Genomic DNA, 17,095 nt, shown 5'->3' with positions numbered 1-17,095 from the left:
CTAACTTCAAAGTCCTAACTAGGAGCTGCGTCTGTGAGGCCCCAAACAGCTCTCTTCCATGCCATATCACTGTACCACACTATGAACTTACAAGTATGCTTGACGTTCAAATATTCAAAGTTGATGCGAATGCTTACATCATATGCCATTATATCCGCCGAAGGGTTTCAGGAGAGCCACGTAACACGGGAAAAATAGAGCACAGCAGCGCGCACCAACCTTGCGCGGAAACGAACGTGCGCAATGTCAACAAGAGCCAGCTAACTACCTCTACGCGGATGCATATGTGGATCCGTAAACACTGCAGTCGAGGTCCTGCACGCGCCCAGTCTCCAGCTCGTACATCCACCCATGCACGCCGATGAGTCTTCCCCTGCCGGTGCCCGCCCAATGATCCTTCACAACCTCTGTCTGCACGGCGTTCAGAACTTGTTGCTTGACATTTATCTGAACAAGCTCGAGCACCGTCGGCGGCTGTGGCTGCGACTCCGCCAGCTCGCGGAGCGGAGTGAGCCAGACGTCAAGGGGCGATGGTGGCGGCCACGACGCCGTCTCCTTGGGCTCTTTCGGGCTGTATGACTCCTTGACGGAGTTGAACGCGAGGGCCTTGTCGGGCGCATGGTCGACGCAGACTGCGACACCGCCGCAGCGGGTGTGTCCGGCCACGATAATGTGCTCGACGCCGAGCTCAGCGATGGCGTATGTGAGTGCGGATATGCCGTTGGGGTCATCGAGCTGGACCTGGCTGTGCGGCGAAGCAAGGTTAACGCGTCTTGCGAAGTCAGAACGGATCAGCAGCATACTTAGCGATGTTCCGGTGTGTGAAAATCTGGCCTGGCATGCATCCGAGGATGACCGACTCAGGAACTCTGGAGTCACAACACCCAATCCATAGGACCTATTAATTGTTCAAGCGGGTCAGCGCAAGGACTTTGGGTGTTACTCGCATAAGCGTACCTTAGGATCTTGAACTTCCGCGGTGCGCTGGAAGAAGGTCGGGTCGCTCTCGTCGACTACTTTCGCCCATACTTGATTCTGGTTCAACAGCTGTTCCAGGATAGGATATGGCCCTGACATGATGATCCGTCGGCTCTCTTCCAAGCGATTGTACTCAAGGGCGAGGTGTACACAGAGTATAGAGTCGACTGACCTTTCATGCCTCTATATATGAGAGTTTCAACCGCAGGCTAGTTCTAGCCTTGGTTCATAGAAGTGCCACTGATTTCCATCTTTCAGCGCGGCGCTGAAAACATGGGCCCACTTGGCTGTGGGTCAGTGCCAGTGCAGGCCACTCTGGGACGATCTCAAGCATTTGTTGAGAGTGGCAGCACGGACAAAGAAAATGAATCTTGAGCCTTAGGAGACGCGATTCCGGACGGTAACTATGATAGAAATATCACGTGCATTCACCGCCATCTACGCGCAGACTTGCGCCGCTGCTCCGGTATCCTTGCTCGCTGACTGTTAAGTCGGCATTTGAGCCCGTCATGAACAGCTTGATTTCTTCTGGTTTGGACCATGATAATTAAGGTATACCATGCACTTCGAGGATCATAAATGAACAAGGTAAGTATAGTACTAGTACAGGACCATTCCTTGGGACACCCCATCAATATTCATTTCCCATTCGTACGTCTCTCACATATGAATGATACAAGTTTCAGATTATATTAATTTAATATCTGAAGTTCCTTCTTGCGAAGCTGTAAAGCGAAAAGACCAAGTTTGAGGTCAAGGGGAAGGACACAAAACTGAGGTAGTCCACGACAGCGGCCACTAGTTCTGACGCGGTGACTGATGTGACAAAAATGACATGGTCTTCGCTGGCGCGGCAGTCACGCCGCGATCAGATCTGTCACAGCTCTGTCACGCCTAAGCTGGGTAGAATCGTGTTCGATGCATTCTAGCTTGACACCTGACATTCGAGCACCATATGCATTTTTAACATAAATCAAGTATACCGCTGAGTGTTACTGAATATTTATGTGAATTTTAAGCTCACTGCGCGACACCAGTGATCGTCTTAGCATCGCTCAAACCGGCGCGCTTGAAGTTTTTTTTTTTTTTCGAGGCTTTTTGCTCCCCCGCCTATGCTACAATCACCGCAGGGCTCTGATTAATTAATATCACATAGATGGAGATGCATTATATACAGAAAACCGGTAGCGACAGGCTTGACAGGATGTGCGAGGGCAGGAAGTGGCGTGTCCCCAGGTGAAGGAGCGGTGCTGTCCCAAGGGCCAAGGAGTGGTCCTACACTGTGGGCAGTCGACAACAACATGAAACATAAATAAAACACAGCAATCAAGGCGGCCACGACAGCTAGTCAAAAGCCAAGAGCCTACAGCTCAGGGGGCCACTGATAACCGGGGTTATCGGGCTGAGGGCCCACGGGGTACGGGGCTGCAGGCGGGTAGCCCTGCTGCATCACCGGGGTCGCAGCGGCGCCCTTGTACTCCGCGGTGTCAGAGGCGAAGTCAGCCCCCTTTATGCTTGTGTACCACATGCGGCACGAGCCCTTCGTGGCAGAGATGAGGGCCATGATAAGGAGCACGATCCAGTACGCGAGCACTGGAGATGGCGCAAAAGCCGTTAGGCTGAGGTGTGTGGATGGGGCAGCGCGCGGACGGGACACTTACAGGCGATCCAGGTGAGGAAGGCGAAGGCAGCGGTGGCTTGTGCCTCAGTGCAGGTGGTCGTCAACCAATTGGGGGCGAAGTAAATGCCGCAGCTGCCGTCGGGCCTGAGCTGACTTGCGATCCAAGACCCAATCGCGAGCCAGAGGATCCAGAGGATGCCTGGCGACGCAAGCTGATTCAGTTTGGCGGCCTAGACACGGGAACTTATTAAGTTACACCAGACTAGCCACTCAGAAGTGCCCATGAGTGGCTAAGACACTGAAAAGCCCAAAAAATGGCATGGGCAGGAATCTAACCCACAGCCTGAAAGTAACCACGGCACACTATACCACTAAGGCATAAGACCTTGCAAACATTGGGTTGGAATTGGCCTATAATACCACTTTTTCACCTTAGTCTTAGCTGCCCAAAGTCATATTAGCCAATTATTAGGTATCAAAGCAATGGAATGTAATTGTACAAAGGTGTATTCTGATGTTATGGCTAAGACACTGGTCTGGCTAAGACACCAGCATGGCTAAGACATTGAGATATTAAATATCTGCTATTGATTCTGCTTATTGTACATATGTATATTCTAATGGCATGGTTAAAGCACCAGTGTGGCTCAGACACCTGAGTAGATGAATTATACTCAAGTAGAATCAATGGCAAATATTCAATGTCTCAATGTCTTAGCCACACTGGTGTCTTAGCCACATCAGTGTCTTAGCTGCCCAAAGTCCTATATTTTAGCCAATTATTATGTATTAAAGCAATGGAATGTAATTGTACAAAGGCATATTCTGATGTTATGGCTAAGACTTTAAGGTGGAAAAGTGGTATTATAGGCCAATTCCAACCCAATGTTTGCAAGGTCTTATGCCTTAATAGTATAGTGTGCCATGGTTACTTTCAGGCTGCGGGTTTGATTCCTGCCCATGCCATTTTTTGGGCTTTTCAGTGTCTTAGCCACTCATGGGCGCTTCTGAGTGGCTAGTCCGGTGTAACTTAATAAGTTCCTGTGTCTAGGCCACCAAACTGAAACTCTTGGCGATGCATGGCGTCAATGTCATGGCGATAATCTCACCCTAGTTGCCTACGGAGCCAAACAATCTCGACCAGGATCATAGAGGTGACTGCGCCACGCCGGAAGAAGTCTATGATCAGCCTAAAGCGAAAGGCAATTTCAGTGAACGATCTCAATTTTCGGGCAACACGTACATCACAGGCAATGTTATAATGGTGAGCACGGCGGCAGCGACAGCCAGAGGAGCAAAGGAATAATATCCATCAAATTCGTCTTTGGTGATTGTAATCAAGCCGGCGGCGAGCCTGAGGACAATAACGGCGAAGACTGAGACAGCAGCTGGGTGGCTTAGTGTCAGGAGACAGCGAGCGAGTCACGAGGCGAAGCGCATACAAAACACTCCAAGGCGAACCCGCCCAATCCAGTGTGCAGGCATTTCGCGCGCACTTGGGGTGAATCAGGAACTTGGAGTAAAGTACAGGGGCAAAAAAGAAAAAGAATCCTACCTCTCAAACTTCTGATACCAGGTATCCTTATATCGATTCGGGGCTTATATCAGGGTAGCTCGACAGCTGCTGTGTCGAACAATGATGCCTTCCCACCTACTTGGCTGACGACAGACCTCTAGAAATCATAAATCACCTCACCTCAAGTTTGCTCCCATGCCCTGTCTGGTGACATATGGAGCTGATCGCACGTTCTCGCCGCTCCGAGACGCTGCTTTTCCCCGAGGAATCACTTTGTTGTCAAGCAGACAAGGATGGGTCGCATGCTAAACCCCACACGCTCTGCCACGAAAGGCGGTGCTATTGGGAAAATGGGACAATAGAGTTCCTATTGCACGAATCTTGTTTACCTGGTCATGGCTTGACGTGCAGGATGACCTTACAAACTGCCCCGCCTGGGACAGAGATGGCTCAACAAGTTCACACCAGGAGCAAAGTGGGTGTCAACCTTTTTGCTCCGGGGCGAGGTGAAGCTGCATCAACTGATCTGTCAAGTCACTGAGGTTGACAAGAGACTTGACACAGTGTCACCCCGCCCTCACAGCACGCGCGCTACACCATCAGCATTAGTAAAAGGCAGTTACAAGGCGAATGAGCGTCGCAACATTCCACAGCACCTGGAGGCCCATGGCCTCCCGTTTCCCTGTTCACAGAAGGATGGATCTGATGGCGGACGAACCTGGACCTGCTTACAGAACGTTCATGAGCCTCGTGCTCTAGATCTGGGTCGCGGTCAGCGAAATCCGCGCTTGGAAATACTGATCGGAGATCAAAAGGTGACACTGCCGACAGGAGGCGGCGCTTTAAATCTGCTCTGCACCTGCTACTCTGCCATGTCTCCCTCCTTTCCCTTTGCTAGATTGCGCCAACCTAAGTATCTCTCGGCTCTCAGCTCTCCACGCACTCAAGATATCTCAAAGTAGCAACCGGCACAAACGCTTTATACCTACTGAATAATTTGTGTGATAGTGATAGTACAGTATCTAGAGCCCTCCTTGTGGGGTGTTTCAAGTTCAAGCTGTCATATAAACGCTTAACACACTATAAGCTGTCGATTGCAAAGGTAAGACCTTGTCCGGGCACAATATGTCCGTCATTCAATCAAAACGCCGCTTTCCCCAGCAGTTCTGTGCCTACTCCCTGTTTAACATCGGCGGCTGACAGCACTTAATGCTTCTCAGATAGAAATTTTGGCTGGCATAGCCTACTCCTCGGCCATCGTGCGCTCCGGCAAGCCTTGCATCTTCCCATCTGCCACATCTCTCGGCCAACTGTCAGTCTTCAGATGCGCTGTGGCGGAGGAATTATCAACTCAAAGTTGAAAGTCCTCGTCCAGTGCTGCGGTTGCCTCATCATGATAATGCTTCAGCGTACATGATAGTTCAACTCAGATTTCTATCAGGATGCCGGGCAAGCCATCAGATCATCAAGGAGGTTCTATTCACTACTGCGTTGCCATCTCGGAGTGATTGTAGTGTTGCGAGTCCTTTCCCAATGCTTGAGAAGAGAGGAAAGGCATGAGCAGGCGGCTCAAGTTTATCGGGCCGTCTTCGCAGTTACTGTAAACTGAGGACGCTCCGAATCTACCGAGCTGTCGCATTATGCCTTCTCGCACCTCTAAGCCCGGTATGTATGGCGCTCTCCATCTTGACTGTGGATTAAACAAGCCCAGTCCCTGAATCAGGTCGTCTCCTAACCGATGAAGCTGATAAAAATTAAGGCTATGTGACCGGTGGTCACACTAATCCCCAGATACACAGACATCCGATGTCTGAAGTGAATTGATAGTTAGCTATGGACTTCTGTGTTCTGAACGACTTCTTCAGTGCAATTAATCAGGTTCTGTTCTACCAGAACATTAGCTCACTTTCAGTAGAGATAAGAATCTCTGATCTCATCATTGTGGCTTTTATGGTATAAAGTGTGTCAGAATCCCTTTGGCAGAAGTCGCTCGCTCCCAATAATGCCCCAAGCTTCGCCTCCCACTGCCGAGCTTCTCGGATTGGTGCTTCAGACGCTCTTGTATGGTGCGCTTGTAGTCCTACTTGAAACTGAAGAGAAACTAACAGGAGAATGCATCAAGGCATGTATGTTGTGCTCTTCGTCCTGTCAATGTATTTCCTGGTAGAACGCGAGGGCTGGAAGCGAAGTGTCCAGACAAATCGGATGAAGACGTCAAAAATTCTTGTTACCGTCGCCAACCTCCTTCTGTTCGCCAATATCACTGCTGCAAGTACCGCAGGAACTTCCGTACTTGGCTTATGCTGATATACGGCACTAGCACTGGGTTATTGAAATTGTCCGGGTCTTCAAAGGATTCATCAGTCATAGCAGTGAACCTGACGGACCTCTACTTTACTTCATATTGCTATCTGATGGCATGAATATCGCCCGCCTGGGCATGTACGTATCTGAGTTGGCCATATGTGACTTTATATTGGTATGCTTCTCCTGGTCGGCTCCTGCAATGCTTAATTTTAGCACGTAGGTATACCGGCTGTGGCAAGTATGGCACTGCAGCTGGATAGTCGCAGCACTGCCTACCTGCACGTATCTCGTTAGCATGGGTATACCAAAAATTTCTATCTCTCGTCCGTGTGCTCAGAAGTGCTCCAGTCAGCGGAGCACTATATACCTACCAGATGCACACATTACCCCCGAGCGAAGATTTCCTTAAGCAATCCTGTGGTGCGGCTCATATTTTACTGACAAATGAGTAGTTCTCAAGAGATATGCAGCGCCTTGGCTTGCTGCTACTCTGGCGTGCACTGTCACGTATGTCTCATTCATTTGCTGCTGTATCCGCCCCAAACTTCGTATCAAGCACTGACATCACATTTTAAAGCACAAATGTATACTGTTCAGGTGTGTTTTCTTGGTGAAGACAGTATCACAAGTATCTCACTCGACAATAGCGTTACTGTCGTACAAAATCTGGAGTATACAACGGGCCGTAAAGTGCGTCAGTGCAGTGTGCCTGCGCTCTACTATAGCTTCGGTATGCATTCCGATCTCTCTAGTCCCTATGCTGATTTGGCATTTCGCAGAGTTTTGTAGCAATTATTATCGAGAGTGCTTTGCTGTTCACGTGCGTCTCTACCTTGTTCGTATCTACGGTGACAGGTTCATAATGTGATCCATGCTAGCACATCAAATATAACAATCATGGTCACCTACTTCGGCCGCTCGTTTGCGACGTTCACCTGCGTGAGCTTCGTACGTCTCCCATGCCTCTACACTGACATGAACTAACTTTTATAAAGGCCGCCCCACTCTCTGGTTGCGCGTATTGCCTTATCATGGTGCGGTTCGGCCTAGGCGGAGTCTTCAGGACCAATGGTCAAGGGCTGCCCATCGTGACTCCCCCTGCGCCATCTTCGCCACGCGCAGATGGTAGCTGTGTGGCTAATACGGTGACAATCAACGTAGTGCGTGAGTCGGAGACTATCGAGATGGACGACACCGAGCCCATCGCAAAGGTACAGGCAGGGGCGCTTCATTGCGTTCAGACTTACTCATATGACCATGCTTGAAGCTTGTTGTTGTACTACACTGCTGCAATATGTGTAAGCTTTTCAAGAATTCGTGCAATATGTGGGCTTTCGGGACTGCCAAACTGGTGCGATGGTTCGGGCCTGGCCCAGGAGGCACACGTCATGTCGCTCCTGCTTAACACCCGGTGTATACCGTCTCATAACTCTGTGCTTCCCCACATTAGCTTGCAACAAACAACGATCAGCGAGCTGGGCGCAGTACACGCGCGTATTATCTCCCGGAATCGCGCGCAGACTTCTTCTTTCGTGCGCAGGCCCTGATCATGTCAACAGCGAAGTCGTGAAGATCATACCAAGATGTCTCTGTGGGCCGGCATTTCACATGAGGTGGACTTTGTACACTGCGGACGATCATTAGCCCCGAAGGGCATGCACCGCGGTCAGGCAAGTTAGCTTTCACAGCCTTTCTTCCAGCATGTCGAGCGCTCGCTCCCACTCCCGCCCAGGCAGCTCAGCCCAGTGGATGTACGACATGTCTTGGAGCTCATCGGCGACATTTTTCAGCTCGCCACGGTCGCCCGCGTGGAGCTTCTCGACGTCGGTACCCGTGGGAAGGTAGTCAGGGTGGAACTCGTACAGGAAGCCTGTCCTCAGAGAGCACTCGAGAGCTTCGCTGGCGACTGGTCTGCGAATCGCGTCGTACACCTTGAACGCCTCTGCGACGTTCTCTGTCGTGACCTTCGGGTGTGCGAGGATGCGTCCAAGGACGTATGAGTCCTGATGGAATATGAGCGACTGAGCGACTTGCAAGCGACGGAGGGCTTACGTCTATTGCTTGGCCGGCGCCAGCTCCCTTATGTGTGCTCATGGCGTGCGCCTATACCACGATATTAAAACAAGCCAGATAGAAAAGATTCGTGAGCTTACGGAGTCACCTATCAGCACCACTCTCCCATCGGCATATTGAGGCAGACTACGTATGTGCCTGATGGCCCATTTCGACACATTCCCGATATTCTAGAAGCCGGCCAACGTCTATGAGATTCCCAGCATTCGTTGGTCATTGCGAACGGCCTACCTCTGCGACGACACGGAGATCTTCCTCCCAATCCTTGTATAATTCTACAACCTCGTCCTTGGATGCGGCGACGACCGATGGCCCGGGAAGTGGCTTGCCGAGGCCGCCGGGTATCGAGTCGAAGAAGAGAATGTTGATTAAGGTGGAAGAGACCGGGTACGAGACGACGTGCTATAAATTCTGTTGAGTTAGAATATTACACAAGTTGCGCAAGGCGGCATAGTACCTTCCCTGAACCGCACCACTGCTTCTGAGTCAACAATGACATAGCGAATATGATGCGAATGAAACGCACAAGGTAACCACCGCCGAGCATGACATTCTGCGGAGATACTGTCTCCAGTTTCTCCCTATCAAGAAGCGTCCGGTAGGTGTAAGTCCCTGTCCACGTTGGTTGTGCGCTCTGCAGGATCGAGTCCGCCTTCGCTGGGTCGTTCTGCGCGACACGCTCTGCGAGGTCGGCATACATTGTCCTGCGAGTAGACGATCCTATGCCATCCGCGCCCACGAGAACGTCCGAACGAGACGAAGATCCATCAGCGAAGTGAAGGGTGACGCCATCCGCAGCTTGGTCGTAAGAAACCAATTTCTTGGAGAAGTGGATGGTGAGGAACGGCATGGGATCTATTTGCAGGCTCTCGACAAGCAATTGGACCAGGTCGACTCGAGGGAGTGCGATACAGCCATCTGAAACCATATAAGTCGAATGTTAAAGCAAGACAAGCGACGCATATCGAGGGACTCACGAGGAGTGACAAGTGCGCCAAATACAAAAGGCTCCTTTGTGTCACTTTTTCTCAGTGTCATAGGTGGAGAGAGAGCACGGTTTTCAAGGGCCGCTTGCAACCCGAGGGAAGCAAAGACGCTCCGCGTCCGATGCCATACAGTGATCCCGGCACCTATCTCGGTGAAGGTTGGCTCTGCTTCGTACAAGTCGACGGAGAGTTTTGAGGGCGCCATGAATTTCTTAAGCACAAGGGCCAGCGAAAGACCGCTGATGCCTCCGCCGCTGTAGAGCACAGTCAGGGATTGCAGCCCGAGGCTGGACAGAAGAATGCAGCTTACCAGATAGCTATTTTCAGTGTCATCTTACCCAGGCTGAGGACATGAGGGCGCAGGCAGACCACAACACCAGGGTCTGGTACACCACACAGGACAGTTTAAGATGCGTGTACTACTGTAGTGGCCCTGCCATGGGAATCGAAGCGGTGGGAAGCCTGAAACGGTGAGAACACGGATTATTTCTCGCGCCTCGCCGTGGCGCAGAGATAGATTACTGTGCTTAGGCATCCTGCTGAGCTAGGCACAACCTATCGAGAATTAAAGCACTGGAAACAGAAATCTTGCGATAGCTTGAAGCTTGAAGCTTTGAAACGTCACTTTAGTACGGAAACAAAACCCACCTGCCTTTTTGGAACAGTGCAGGCGCCCTCGCTCTGTCATCGCCTCTGAGTAAGCCGCCCGGTGTGCTGCCCTATAACACTCGGGATATCAAGCCCTCCAAACGCGGATACCTCGCCATACGCGGGCCCTGTGTCTTGAATCGGGATTCGCTTGCCACATCAGGGCCAGTACGGACGCCACATAGGAAGGAGACTCAGTTCGCCGCATCCATAGAGCCAGAACGTATATGCAGGGAGGGCGGCGCGCATGTCAGGATGGATGTGCTTCGGACTGAATTGGGTGCATTTTCAGGTCGTACATGGCCTTAAGTCGTCGATGCACTTCCAAAGGACGCGAAGATGCTTGGTGTTTAGACCCCGAGCTGGCCAGCGTAATTGCTTCATCTCACGGGACATCGCCGCGCCTCTCCTTCCACTCTACGTGGTATAGCGGCAGGGTGAGTCAATTTGTTCTTTCAGCTGGCGACTTCATCGTTGTGATAATCAGCGATTCGCTAGATTTTTCAGCATGGGCGGCCTCCGAGTCACCGAACCATTTTGTGCATTGCACAGCTACGCAGTGGTCACTCGGACTCAGCGGACTCGCTACCCTCACAGAAGCGCAATCTCTTCGGTGCACAGCTGGTTCTCTCGAGGGGCAAGCTGAGAACGTGGAGAGTTCTGCAGGGTCATAATTACATGTATGTAGGCCGACGCTACACTGGCATGCGCTCAACATCAAAATTCGAGATGGAAGGGTGATTCACATGGTGTTATTTGCGCTTATTCCAATCCCTCTTGGGGAAGCTGGACAGAAGTGTCCTCCGAGGCTTGACATCTGCCGCAACCAGATCGACGTCAGGTGCGGACATAACTGTCTGTGGAAGCTCAACACCTGCTGCAGTCATGCCAGAGTCCTAGCCTGGACGAAACCATTTGTGAAGGCTCGGCATCCGCGGTGGCCAAAACAATGTGTGGCACCTCTAGATCCAAGGTGTTGACAAGTGCGATAAGCTTTTGAGGGTTTAGCCCGGTTTGAGCATGTGGGTTTCGGCTGTGTTCGTCCACGAGCACCTCGCGAACCCGCTTCGCTGTGGTACTTTGCGAGTCGTACCACTCGATAAGTCGTTTTACCACGTCACTGTCCTTTGTGCGCAGTAAGAATATGTGCTTCATGATGATTACGCTATCTGCGTGAACTTAGGTTGATACCAAGACATAACCACGAGAAACTAAGGAAATAGCGTACCTATAACCAGTTGCTCGAGCTGAGCACACATCCGAAGTTGTTCATTCCATTGCAGGATGTGTTCCAAGTCCTGCGATTTAGGATGCCCGACGATACGCGGGCTAAAATCGACATGCTGATGCAGTTGACTATCGAGCTGGTGCGCATGGGCGTGGTCAGCAAGTTGCTAGAGTCTGCAAAATGATTGAAGTCTTACCAAGGCGAACGCCCTAGGATTGCAACTTGAACAACCGATATTCCAAAAATCTATCATCTCCTTCCTGTCAATGGGGCGTCTCCATAGCGCGCCGTAACCCCCTGTGTAGAAGAGTCGTGATTATTGGGGTAATCACTGGGATAGGAGCGGGGTAACTGACTATCCATACATGCTCTGTGGCAGGAGAAAACTGAGTGAACTCCTGATGTGGATGCGGATGACACGACGCACGCTATTGCGAACTCAACCTTCAATTGAATGTCCGCCACCTGGGCGGTCACAAAGAGGTCTCTGAGCTCGCGTTGCTCTTTACGCCTCTCGGGCGATATTGCCGGGTCGTCGTTGGGAGAGCTTAATGCTGTTGTTGTTTGGAGAAGAAGCTCGCTCAGACGAGAATCCTCTGGCCTCGACACATGAGCTGCATGACACGGACATATTTCTCAGCGATAGTAGAGCGAAGCATATGACCACTGACTGCGCGAGAGGGTAACAATTGCCTTCGGAGGAAATGGCAAAGCTTCAAGCTGTGCACGATGATTTCCGTTGAAGCGAGATTCAGCGGTCTTCGCTGCTTGTATCTCCAGTTCGTCATCTTGCTCCTCCTCGTCTGTCGCTTCTTCCAGCTCCTGGAGAACGTCCTGGACAAATATCTCAAACTTCGTGAATACGGCGATGACAGGGACTGCATAGCTTGTGAACGTAGATTCAAAGCTTCTTCAGGGACAACAGACCTTGCTTCTGATTTGAGAAGAATTCGCGTTCCGCGTGCTGTATTGGTCGCGACTTGGTTTCCATGCAATACCTACGGTAAACATAGCAATGCACGTCGCATAAGCACTTGAGACAGCGTACTAAGAAAGATCAAAATGCATACCATATCATATGCAATCGCTGGTTGATGTCCTCCATCGCTGATCTACGCTCGATGAAGTCGGATACTATATTGACTTCATGTTTTTTTCCGGCCTCGAACCCTTCGGAGTCATGCACAATCAGCTTATTGTTATCACGAAACACGAGCTCTCGCTCTATATCATGCACACCGCGCTGCATATATAGCATATCATCAGCGGGTCTTTGAGACGACAGTCGTGACAATCATTGACCTACCGCCTCGCTGGGTCGATCGGCCTGCGCTGACGTGAGATAACGTTTCGCATACAAGCCCCCTTCGACAGCGTACCACGTCTTCGCCGCATACCTGACAAGAGATCTATACACGATTCAGTACACAATATTCGGGGTACCGCGCACTTTAGTGAGGATCGTCGTCTTTCCACACCCTGTCTTGCCGATGATAAGCAGGCGGAATCGCTTAATCTTTGACATCACGACTCGACCACAAGAATTAGAATTAGAATGGACCGCAAGAGTGGAAGATAAGTGTGAACAAAGCCGAGCGTCAACCACACAAAACCTGTTCCCAGGCGAATATTCATTATATGCTATCGCCTAAATTATGTATAATACGTACGAAAATCCACAAGACCACAGCAAGATAGAGAGTTGACGAGTAAAAGGGCCTAAAATCCGGCATAATGGAACGCGTGGGCAAGGCTTAAGTGCTTGAGCAGTGGAACTGCTATTCTTGGTGATGGTGGTAGGATTCTATCGTGAGATTAATTCCAAATTTAAGCATGCGAGCTTGCTTCTAATGCAAAGATTGACGGCAAGTTATGTATCACACTCTCGCAGGAAGTCATCCTGCTCTCAATGAGTTGAACAGCTTCAAGCTCGAGCATCATGTCTAGGATCGAGTGTCAGCGCCGCAGCCGGAATGACCTATCTCATGCACCAGCGCTGCACGCCATTAGCCCACGTGCGGTGGCAAAGGTGAAGGTTGCGGTGCGCTTGTAGAGCTTAACTGTATTGGCAGCTGCAGGTAGGGCTATGGAGCCTCTGTGTCGTCCTGTGCCGTCCGCCCTGCCACCTCTCCGGCTCCCCGTGCTGCATTGGACGCTCTCTAATCCAGACACAAAACCTTGCAAACGCACCTGGAAGGGCATGAACAAATCATGATAATGAAGCGTCCGCCGCCAGGCCGTACACCTATGACGAAGACGTTGATAGTGTCACGCACGTCAACGGACCAGACGCGTGGTCGTTCAAGTTTTGGCCCAGTGAGGTACGGTAATGTCAGCGCAAATAAATGCATCAGGACTCCTCGCAGTACCAAATCATGGTGCTGCCATGATAATTTGAGTAACGAGGGTTAGTATCGACAACAAATAGTGCTATGCACCTTACCGTCTTTTTTCTCCCTCGCGTCGGTGGGGCGAGTGCTGATGCCAGAGCATACTCGATGAAATACCGATCAGTGAGGATGTCCTGGGATTTGAATCTGCCGAAGAGTACTCAGTTCTCTAAGCCCTTATGGGCTACAATCTGGGGCAACTCAGGATGTCATGTTGACGGTTGCAGATGCGGGCGCCTAGATAAGATCTCGTACGGCGTGCTGATCTGCACTAGATCCGGCGGCTCGGAAGATTAGAGCGTGAGGCTTACAACCTGCTATCGGATCCGATAGCAGGCTGTAAGCCTCACACAGGGTGGTAAGCGCAGTTTTTTTCTTGAGAAAACTCAGGCAAAAGCGGCTAAACAAGGCCCAGTTATTCCTCGAATCTACGCCGATGCAAACTGAGGAGAAACTGGTGCAAAACCAGCCAAAATGGTCTAAAACACAGTAAAACTGGCGGAAAACTGAGTTTTGCCTTCGGTTTCTTTCAAGTGAAAACCGGAGAAAGTTGGGGCCTTGTTCAATCAGTTTTTGGCCAATTTTACACCGGAAAAAATCGCTCTTACCACCCAGTGGGATGCGCTGGCGAGAAAGAGGCATGAAAACACAGCTTATGGAGCATCGCCTGAGTAGCAGCCTTGAATTGTAAGAAAAATGTGTGTCACTTGGAGATGTTACTCAAGATACCACTTAACCAGCGACATAGGCTGAGATCAAACCGCAGCTCCTGTGATGAATAGCGCAACTCATAGAAGCACGCCAGATAAGGTACCGCTCCCACGACATCAGCTAGCCTACACAGCCTGCAATGAAATGGCAGGTTTTCTACCGCCTCCATCGCACTTGATGTAGATCAACCATGTTCCGTAACAAAGCCACTGACGACGCCAACATGCCATTCCTCGAACTAGCGGAATCTGAGCTTAAGCGTGCAGCCGTGCCAGATCTGCTTCTCATTGCAAAAGCGCTGAAGCTTCTTATCGAAAAGGTAATGGTGAGTGAACCGTAGCCGTCGAATAAATGGCGTTCGATATGAACTATCCCTTGCTTATAGGTTATTCGAGATAGCATGGAACGTCGCGACTTCCTTGCCAGCGTCAAGGAGCTGGAGGTGGCCATGAGATACACAATGAAGATGGCAGAAGCTGTAGTACGGGAGTATGATGGCACATGGGGTGATCTGAGCGAGCTGAAAGGGATGATCAGGCAGTCCGGCAAACTTCGAGAGCAAACACAAGGTTTACTCAGGTACGATAAGGATCATAATTTGCATCGACGCTGATGTTGAGGCGGATACAGCACAATTGGCGAGCTCCAGGAGCTTGCGGGGGGGTTGACAGGTGAGGCAGAACTCCACGGATTTGTCAAGAGCGTTGCCTACGACAATCAAAATCAAGCCATCTTGGTAGACATGAAGAAGGCGATGGTGAGAGCTATGGAATCATCCAAGGTACGTTTATCAAGCGGATTTTCAATGCGCGCCCACGTACATATACGATCAATTCAGTGTTGTGATCTGGTCAGTGGTCAGAGCATCTTCGATGATATTAAGGCTGCGAAGGTTTGTGTCAATTTTACTATCTCAAGCCGCCCGCCGGTGACACTGCTCTGTAGGAAATGCAGCGTCAGTTCAGAGAAGCTAGTGAGTCTGCCGGCAGGCTATTCTCATGCACAGTTCAACGCGAATTACTAATCTTCGCTTTCGAAGAGGACCAGAGGATCATTGACTCCATCCCCAGAGCAGACGCGGGCTACCGCTCAGTAGACGCATTCACGGGCGATATTATGCAAGGCCCCCGTGAACAGCTCTTAGAGCTAGATCTCTGGACGGCGGGCCGATATCGATTCCGCGGAAACGAGCTCAAGCAAGTCTGTCTCCTCAGTGGCGGAGCAGGCCTGGGAAAATCTTCAATCGTCCACCAATTCTGCGCCCGCCTCGATGCAACTCGTGCAGCAGTGAAGTTCTCGCCCCGGCTAGGCGCATCATTTTTCTTCGCCCGTGGCGGCGGCGACCTCGAAGACGCCCACCTATTCTTTCCGACCCTTACCTATCAGCTCGCGCTGTCTCGTCGAACACTTCGCCCTCACATTGCCCATGCCGCACAAGAGTATCTCCAACCCGACGGCGAACGGCAGATGCACCACGCGTTCGAACGTCTTCAGAGCGCTCTCAGAGCCGCTCTCACAATTGATCAGCCGCCGACATTCCTTGTCGTCGACGGGATTGACGAGTGCAGGGACACGCACTTAGTTCCTGACCTGCTCCAATATCTACTCGTGCTGGTCCGTCAGCTACCCTGGCTCTACGTTCTCGTCGCGTCGCGTCCAGAACCTCGTATTCTGTCAGTGCTCGCATCATCCAGCTCGGCCAATGTTGTTCACCACATCCGTCTGGAGGACATGCTGGAGGATTAGGCCAGCGCTGTTACCTCGACGAGACTGCGACAAAGGTATCTCTGTATGGCAATCTCTTTCGTCGAACACCCTCTGTCCTTCGATATCGTGTAGAATTTGCCAGCATCTTCGTTTGCATCACGGTATATCATTTGGGTACACATCAAAATTGTCTAGAGGAATTGTTTGGGTTTACTCATCAACGCACTGTATTTGTAGATTTTATTTCCGCATTTCCGCTGCAAAACTTGCACGCCTCGTTTTCCAGATGAAATCATCAGCTTTACTTCCTACACCCCACTATGGTGATCCATCGTGGCCAGATCCCCGATTAGTGTTCTGCTGACGTTCACCTCCCGCACGACGCGAGATCCGCGGAGTGTGCAGTTGCAGCCGCAGCGCTGCCTCCGAGTACCGCGTAGGCATTCGAATCGGCCAGACCGACATTGGTCACTGTAAGCTCCTTCACTTCGATCTTCATGTCGCTGCTGAACACGAATAGTTGCAGGAGCACGATCCCGTCTGCAGTGCTGGTGCTATTGGGGGGATGGCTGAGATAGAGGAGACGATGAAGAGGGCTCGTGGCTGTCAAGCCGCACGCGGCCACAGACGGTACAGCGTCGTCACATTGCCGTAGTGCTCTTCGGTCGCTGCAGACGTGCGACTGTTCACCGCGGCTCCTGACGTTATCGGCGTTCAAGGAACGAAGTTGCATCACAGAGGCGGCTTCAGCTGACTGCCCTCTCTTGGTCAACACTTCTCCATGGGTGCAACCGTTTCATGTTATATTGACCCACTTGTTTGTCAGTTCTGTGAACTTGCGCGGAGTGCGAATCATACACGACACGGTCAGACAACACAGGTAGCACGTGTGTGAGCTGCCGCTGTAGACAGACGAGATGGGCGATGATG

At 51.1% G+C, this 17,095-nt stretch overlaps 5 protein-coding genes across 5 annotated transcripts; 1 reads left to right on the top strand and 4 right to left on the bottom strand.

Moving 5' to 3' along the window:
• Positions 1 to 131: 131 nt before the first annotated feature.
• On the bottom strand, positions 132 to 1,275 carry PHACADRAFT_246350 (uncharacterized protein). Its single transcript, XM_007389812.1, has 3 exons — positions 958 to 1,275; positions 804 to 898; positions 132 to 745 (listed from the first exon to the last, which is right to left on the bottom strand). Exons 1-3 carry the CDS (start codon positions 1,075 to 1,077, stop codon positions 271 to 273), a joined length of 690 nt encoding a protein of 229 aa, XP_007389874.1. The 5' UTR covers positions 1,078 to 1,275; the 3' UTR covers positions 132 to 270.
• A 1,066-nt stretch (positions 1,276 to 2,341) lies between these two features.
• Positions 2,342 to 4,084, bottom strand: PHACADRAFT_85172 (uncharacterized protein; the record flags this gene model as incomplete). The annotated part of the gene is made up of 5 exons (XM_007389811.1): positions 2,342 to 2,571; positions 2,640 to 2,798; positions 3,722 to 3,789; positions 3,843 to 3,987; positions 4,042 to 4,084. The coding sequence occupies 5 exons, from the start codon at positions 4,082 to 4,084 to the stop codon at positions 2,342 to 2,344; spliced, it is 645 nt and encodes a 214-aa protein (XP_007389873.1).
• Positions 4,085 to 7,654: 3,570 nt separating this feature from the next.
• Positions 7,655 to 9,853, bottom strand: PHACADRAFT_203617 (uncharacterized protein). The gene is made up of 8 exons (XM_007389810.1): positions 9,792 to 9,853; positions 9,473 to 9,735; positions 9,022 to 9,413; positions 8,953 to 8,970; positions 8,727 to 8,897; positions 8,576 to 8,665; positions 8,475 to 8,525; positions 7,655 to 8,425 (listed from the first exon to the last, which is right to left on the bottom strand). Exons 1-8 carry the CDS (start codon positions 9,812 to 9,814, stop codon positions 8,105 to 8,107), a joined length of 1,329 nt encoding a protein of 442 aa, XP_007389872.1. The 5' UTR covers positions 9,815 to 9,853; the 3' UTR covers positions 7,655 to 8,104.
• A 757-nt stretch (positions 9,854 to 10,610) lies between these two features.
• PHACADRAFT_109866 (uncharacterized protein) lies at positions 10,611 to 13,019 on the bottom strand. The gene is made up of 11 exons (XM_007389809.1): positions 12,808 to 13,019; positions 12,737 to 12,754; positions 12,664 to 12,684; positions 12,428 to 12,600; positions 12,285 to 12,355; positions 12,029 to 12,235; positions 11,785 to 11,971; positions 11,714 to 11,727; positions 11,554 to 11,654; positions 11,358 to 11,493; positions 10,611 to 11,298 (listed from the first exon to the last, which is right to left on the bottom strand). Exons 1-11 carry the CDS (start codon positions 12,880 to 12,882, stop codon positions 10,997 to 10,999), a joined length of 1,305 nt encoding a protein of 434 aa, XP_007389871.1. The 5' UTR covers positions 12,883 to 13,019; the 3' UTR covers positions 10,611 to 10,996.
• Positions 13,020 to 15,695: 2,676 nt separating this feature from the next.
• Positions 15,696 to 16,628, top strand: PHACADRAFT_246343 (uncharacterized protein; the record flags this gene model as incomplete). The annotated part of the gene is made up of 2 exons (XM_007389808.1): positions 15,696 to 16,339; positions 16,403 to 16,628. A coding segment is annotated over one exon (459 nt), but the record flags the coding sequence as incomplete, so codon positions are not given.
• Positions 16,629 to 17,095: the final 467 nt, after the last annotated feature.

The sequence above is a fragment of the Phanerochaete carnosa genome (genome assembly GCF_000300595.1).
Source record: "Phanerochaete carnosa HHB-10118-sp unplaced genomic scaffold PHACAscaffold_1, whole genome shotgun sequence".
Lineage (NCBI taxonomy): Eukaryota > Fungi > Basidiomycota > Agaricomycetes > Polyporales > Phanerochaetaceae > Phanerochaete > Phanerochaete carnosa.
The sequence above is the reverse complement of the archived record's forward strand: the minus strand, read 5'-3'. Positions and strand labels throughout refer to the sequence as shown.

Coding starts and splice junctions, on each gene's coding strand:
- PHACADRAFT_246350 (XM_007389812.1), bottom strand. CDS start 1,077: ATGTCAGGGCCATATCCTATCCTGGAACAGCTGTTGAACCAGAATCAA. Junction 899..957: donor CGGAAGTTCAAGATCCTAAG/GTACGCTTATGC, acceptor AACAATTAATAG/GTCCTATGGATTGGGTGTTG. Junction 746..803: donor ACACACCGGAACATCGCTAA/GTATGCTGCTGA, acceptor TTCGCCGCACAG/CCAGGTCCAGCTCGATGACC.
- PHACADRAFT_109866 (XM_007389809.1), bottom strand. CDS start 12,882: ATGTCAAAGATTAAGCGATTCCGCCTGCTTATCATCGGCAAGACAGGG. Junction 12,236..12,284: donor CTTCTCAAATCAGAAGCAAG/GTCTGTTGTCCC, acceptor CAAGCTATGCAG/TCCCTGTCATCGCCGTATTC. Junction 11,299..11,357: donor GCTCGAGCAACTGGTTATAG/GTACGCTATTTC, acceptor AAGTTCACGCAG/ATAGCGTAATCATCATGAAG.
- PHACADRAFT_203617 (XM_007389810.1), bottom strand. CDS start 9,814: ATGACACTGAAAATAGCTATCTG. Junction 8,666..8,726: donor ATCTCCGTGTCGTCGCAGAG/GTAGGCCGTTCG, acceptor GCCGGCTTCTAG/AATATCGGGAATGTGTCGAA. Junction 8,526..8,575: donor TGGTGCTGATAGGTGACTCC/GTAAGCTCACGA, acceptor ATCGTGGTATAG/GCGCACGCCATGAGCACACA.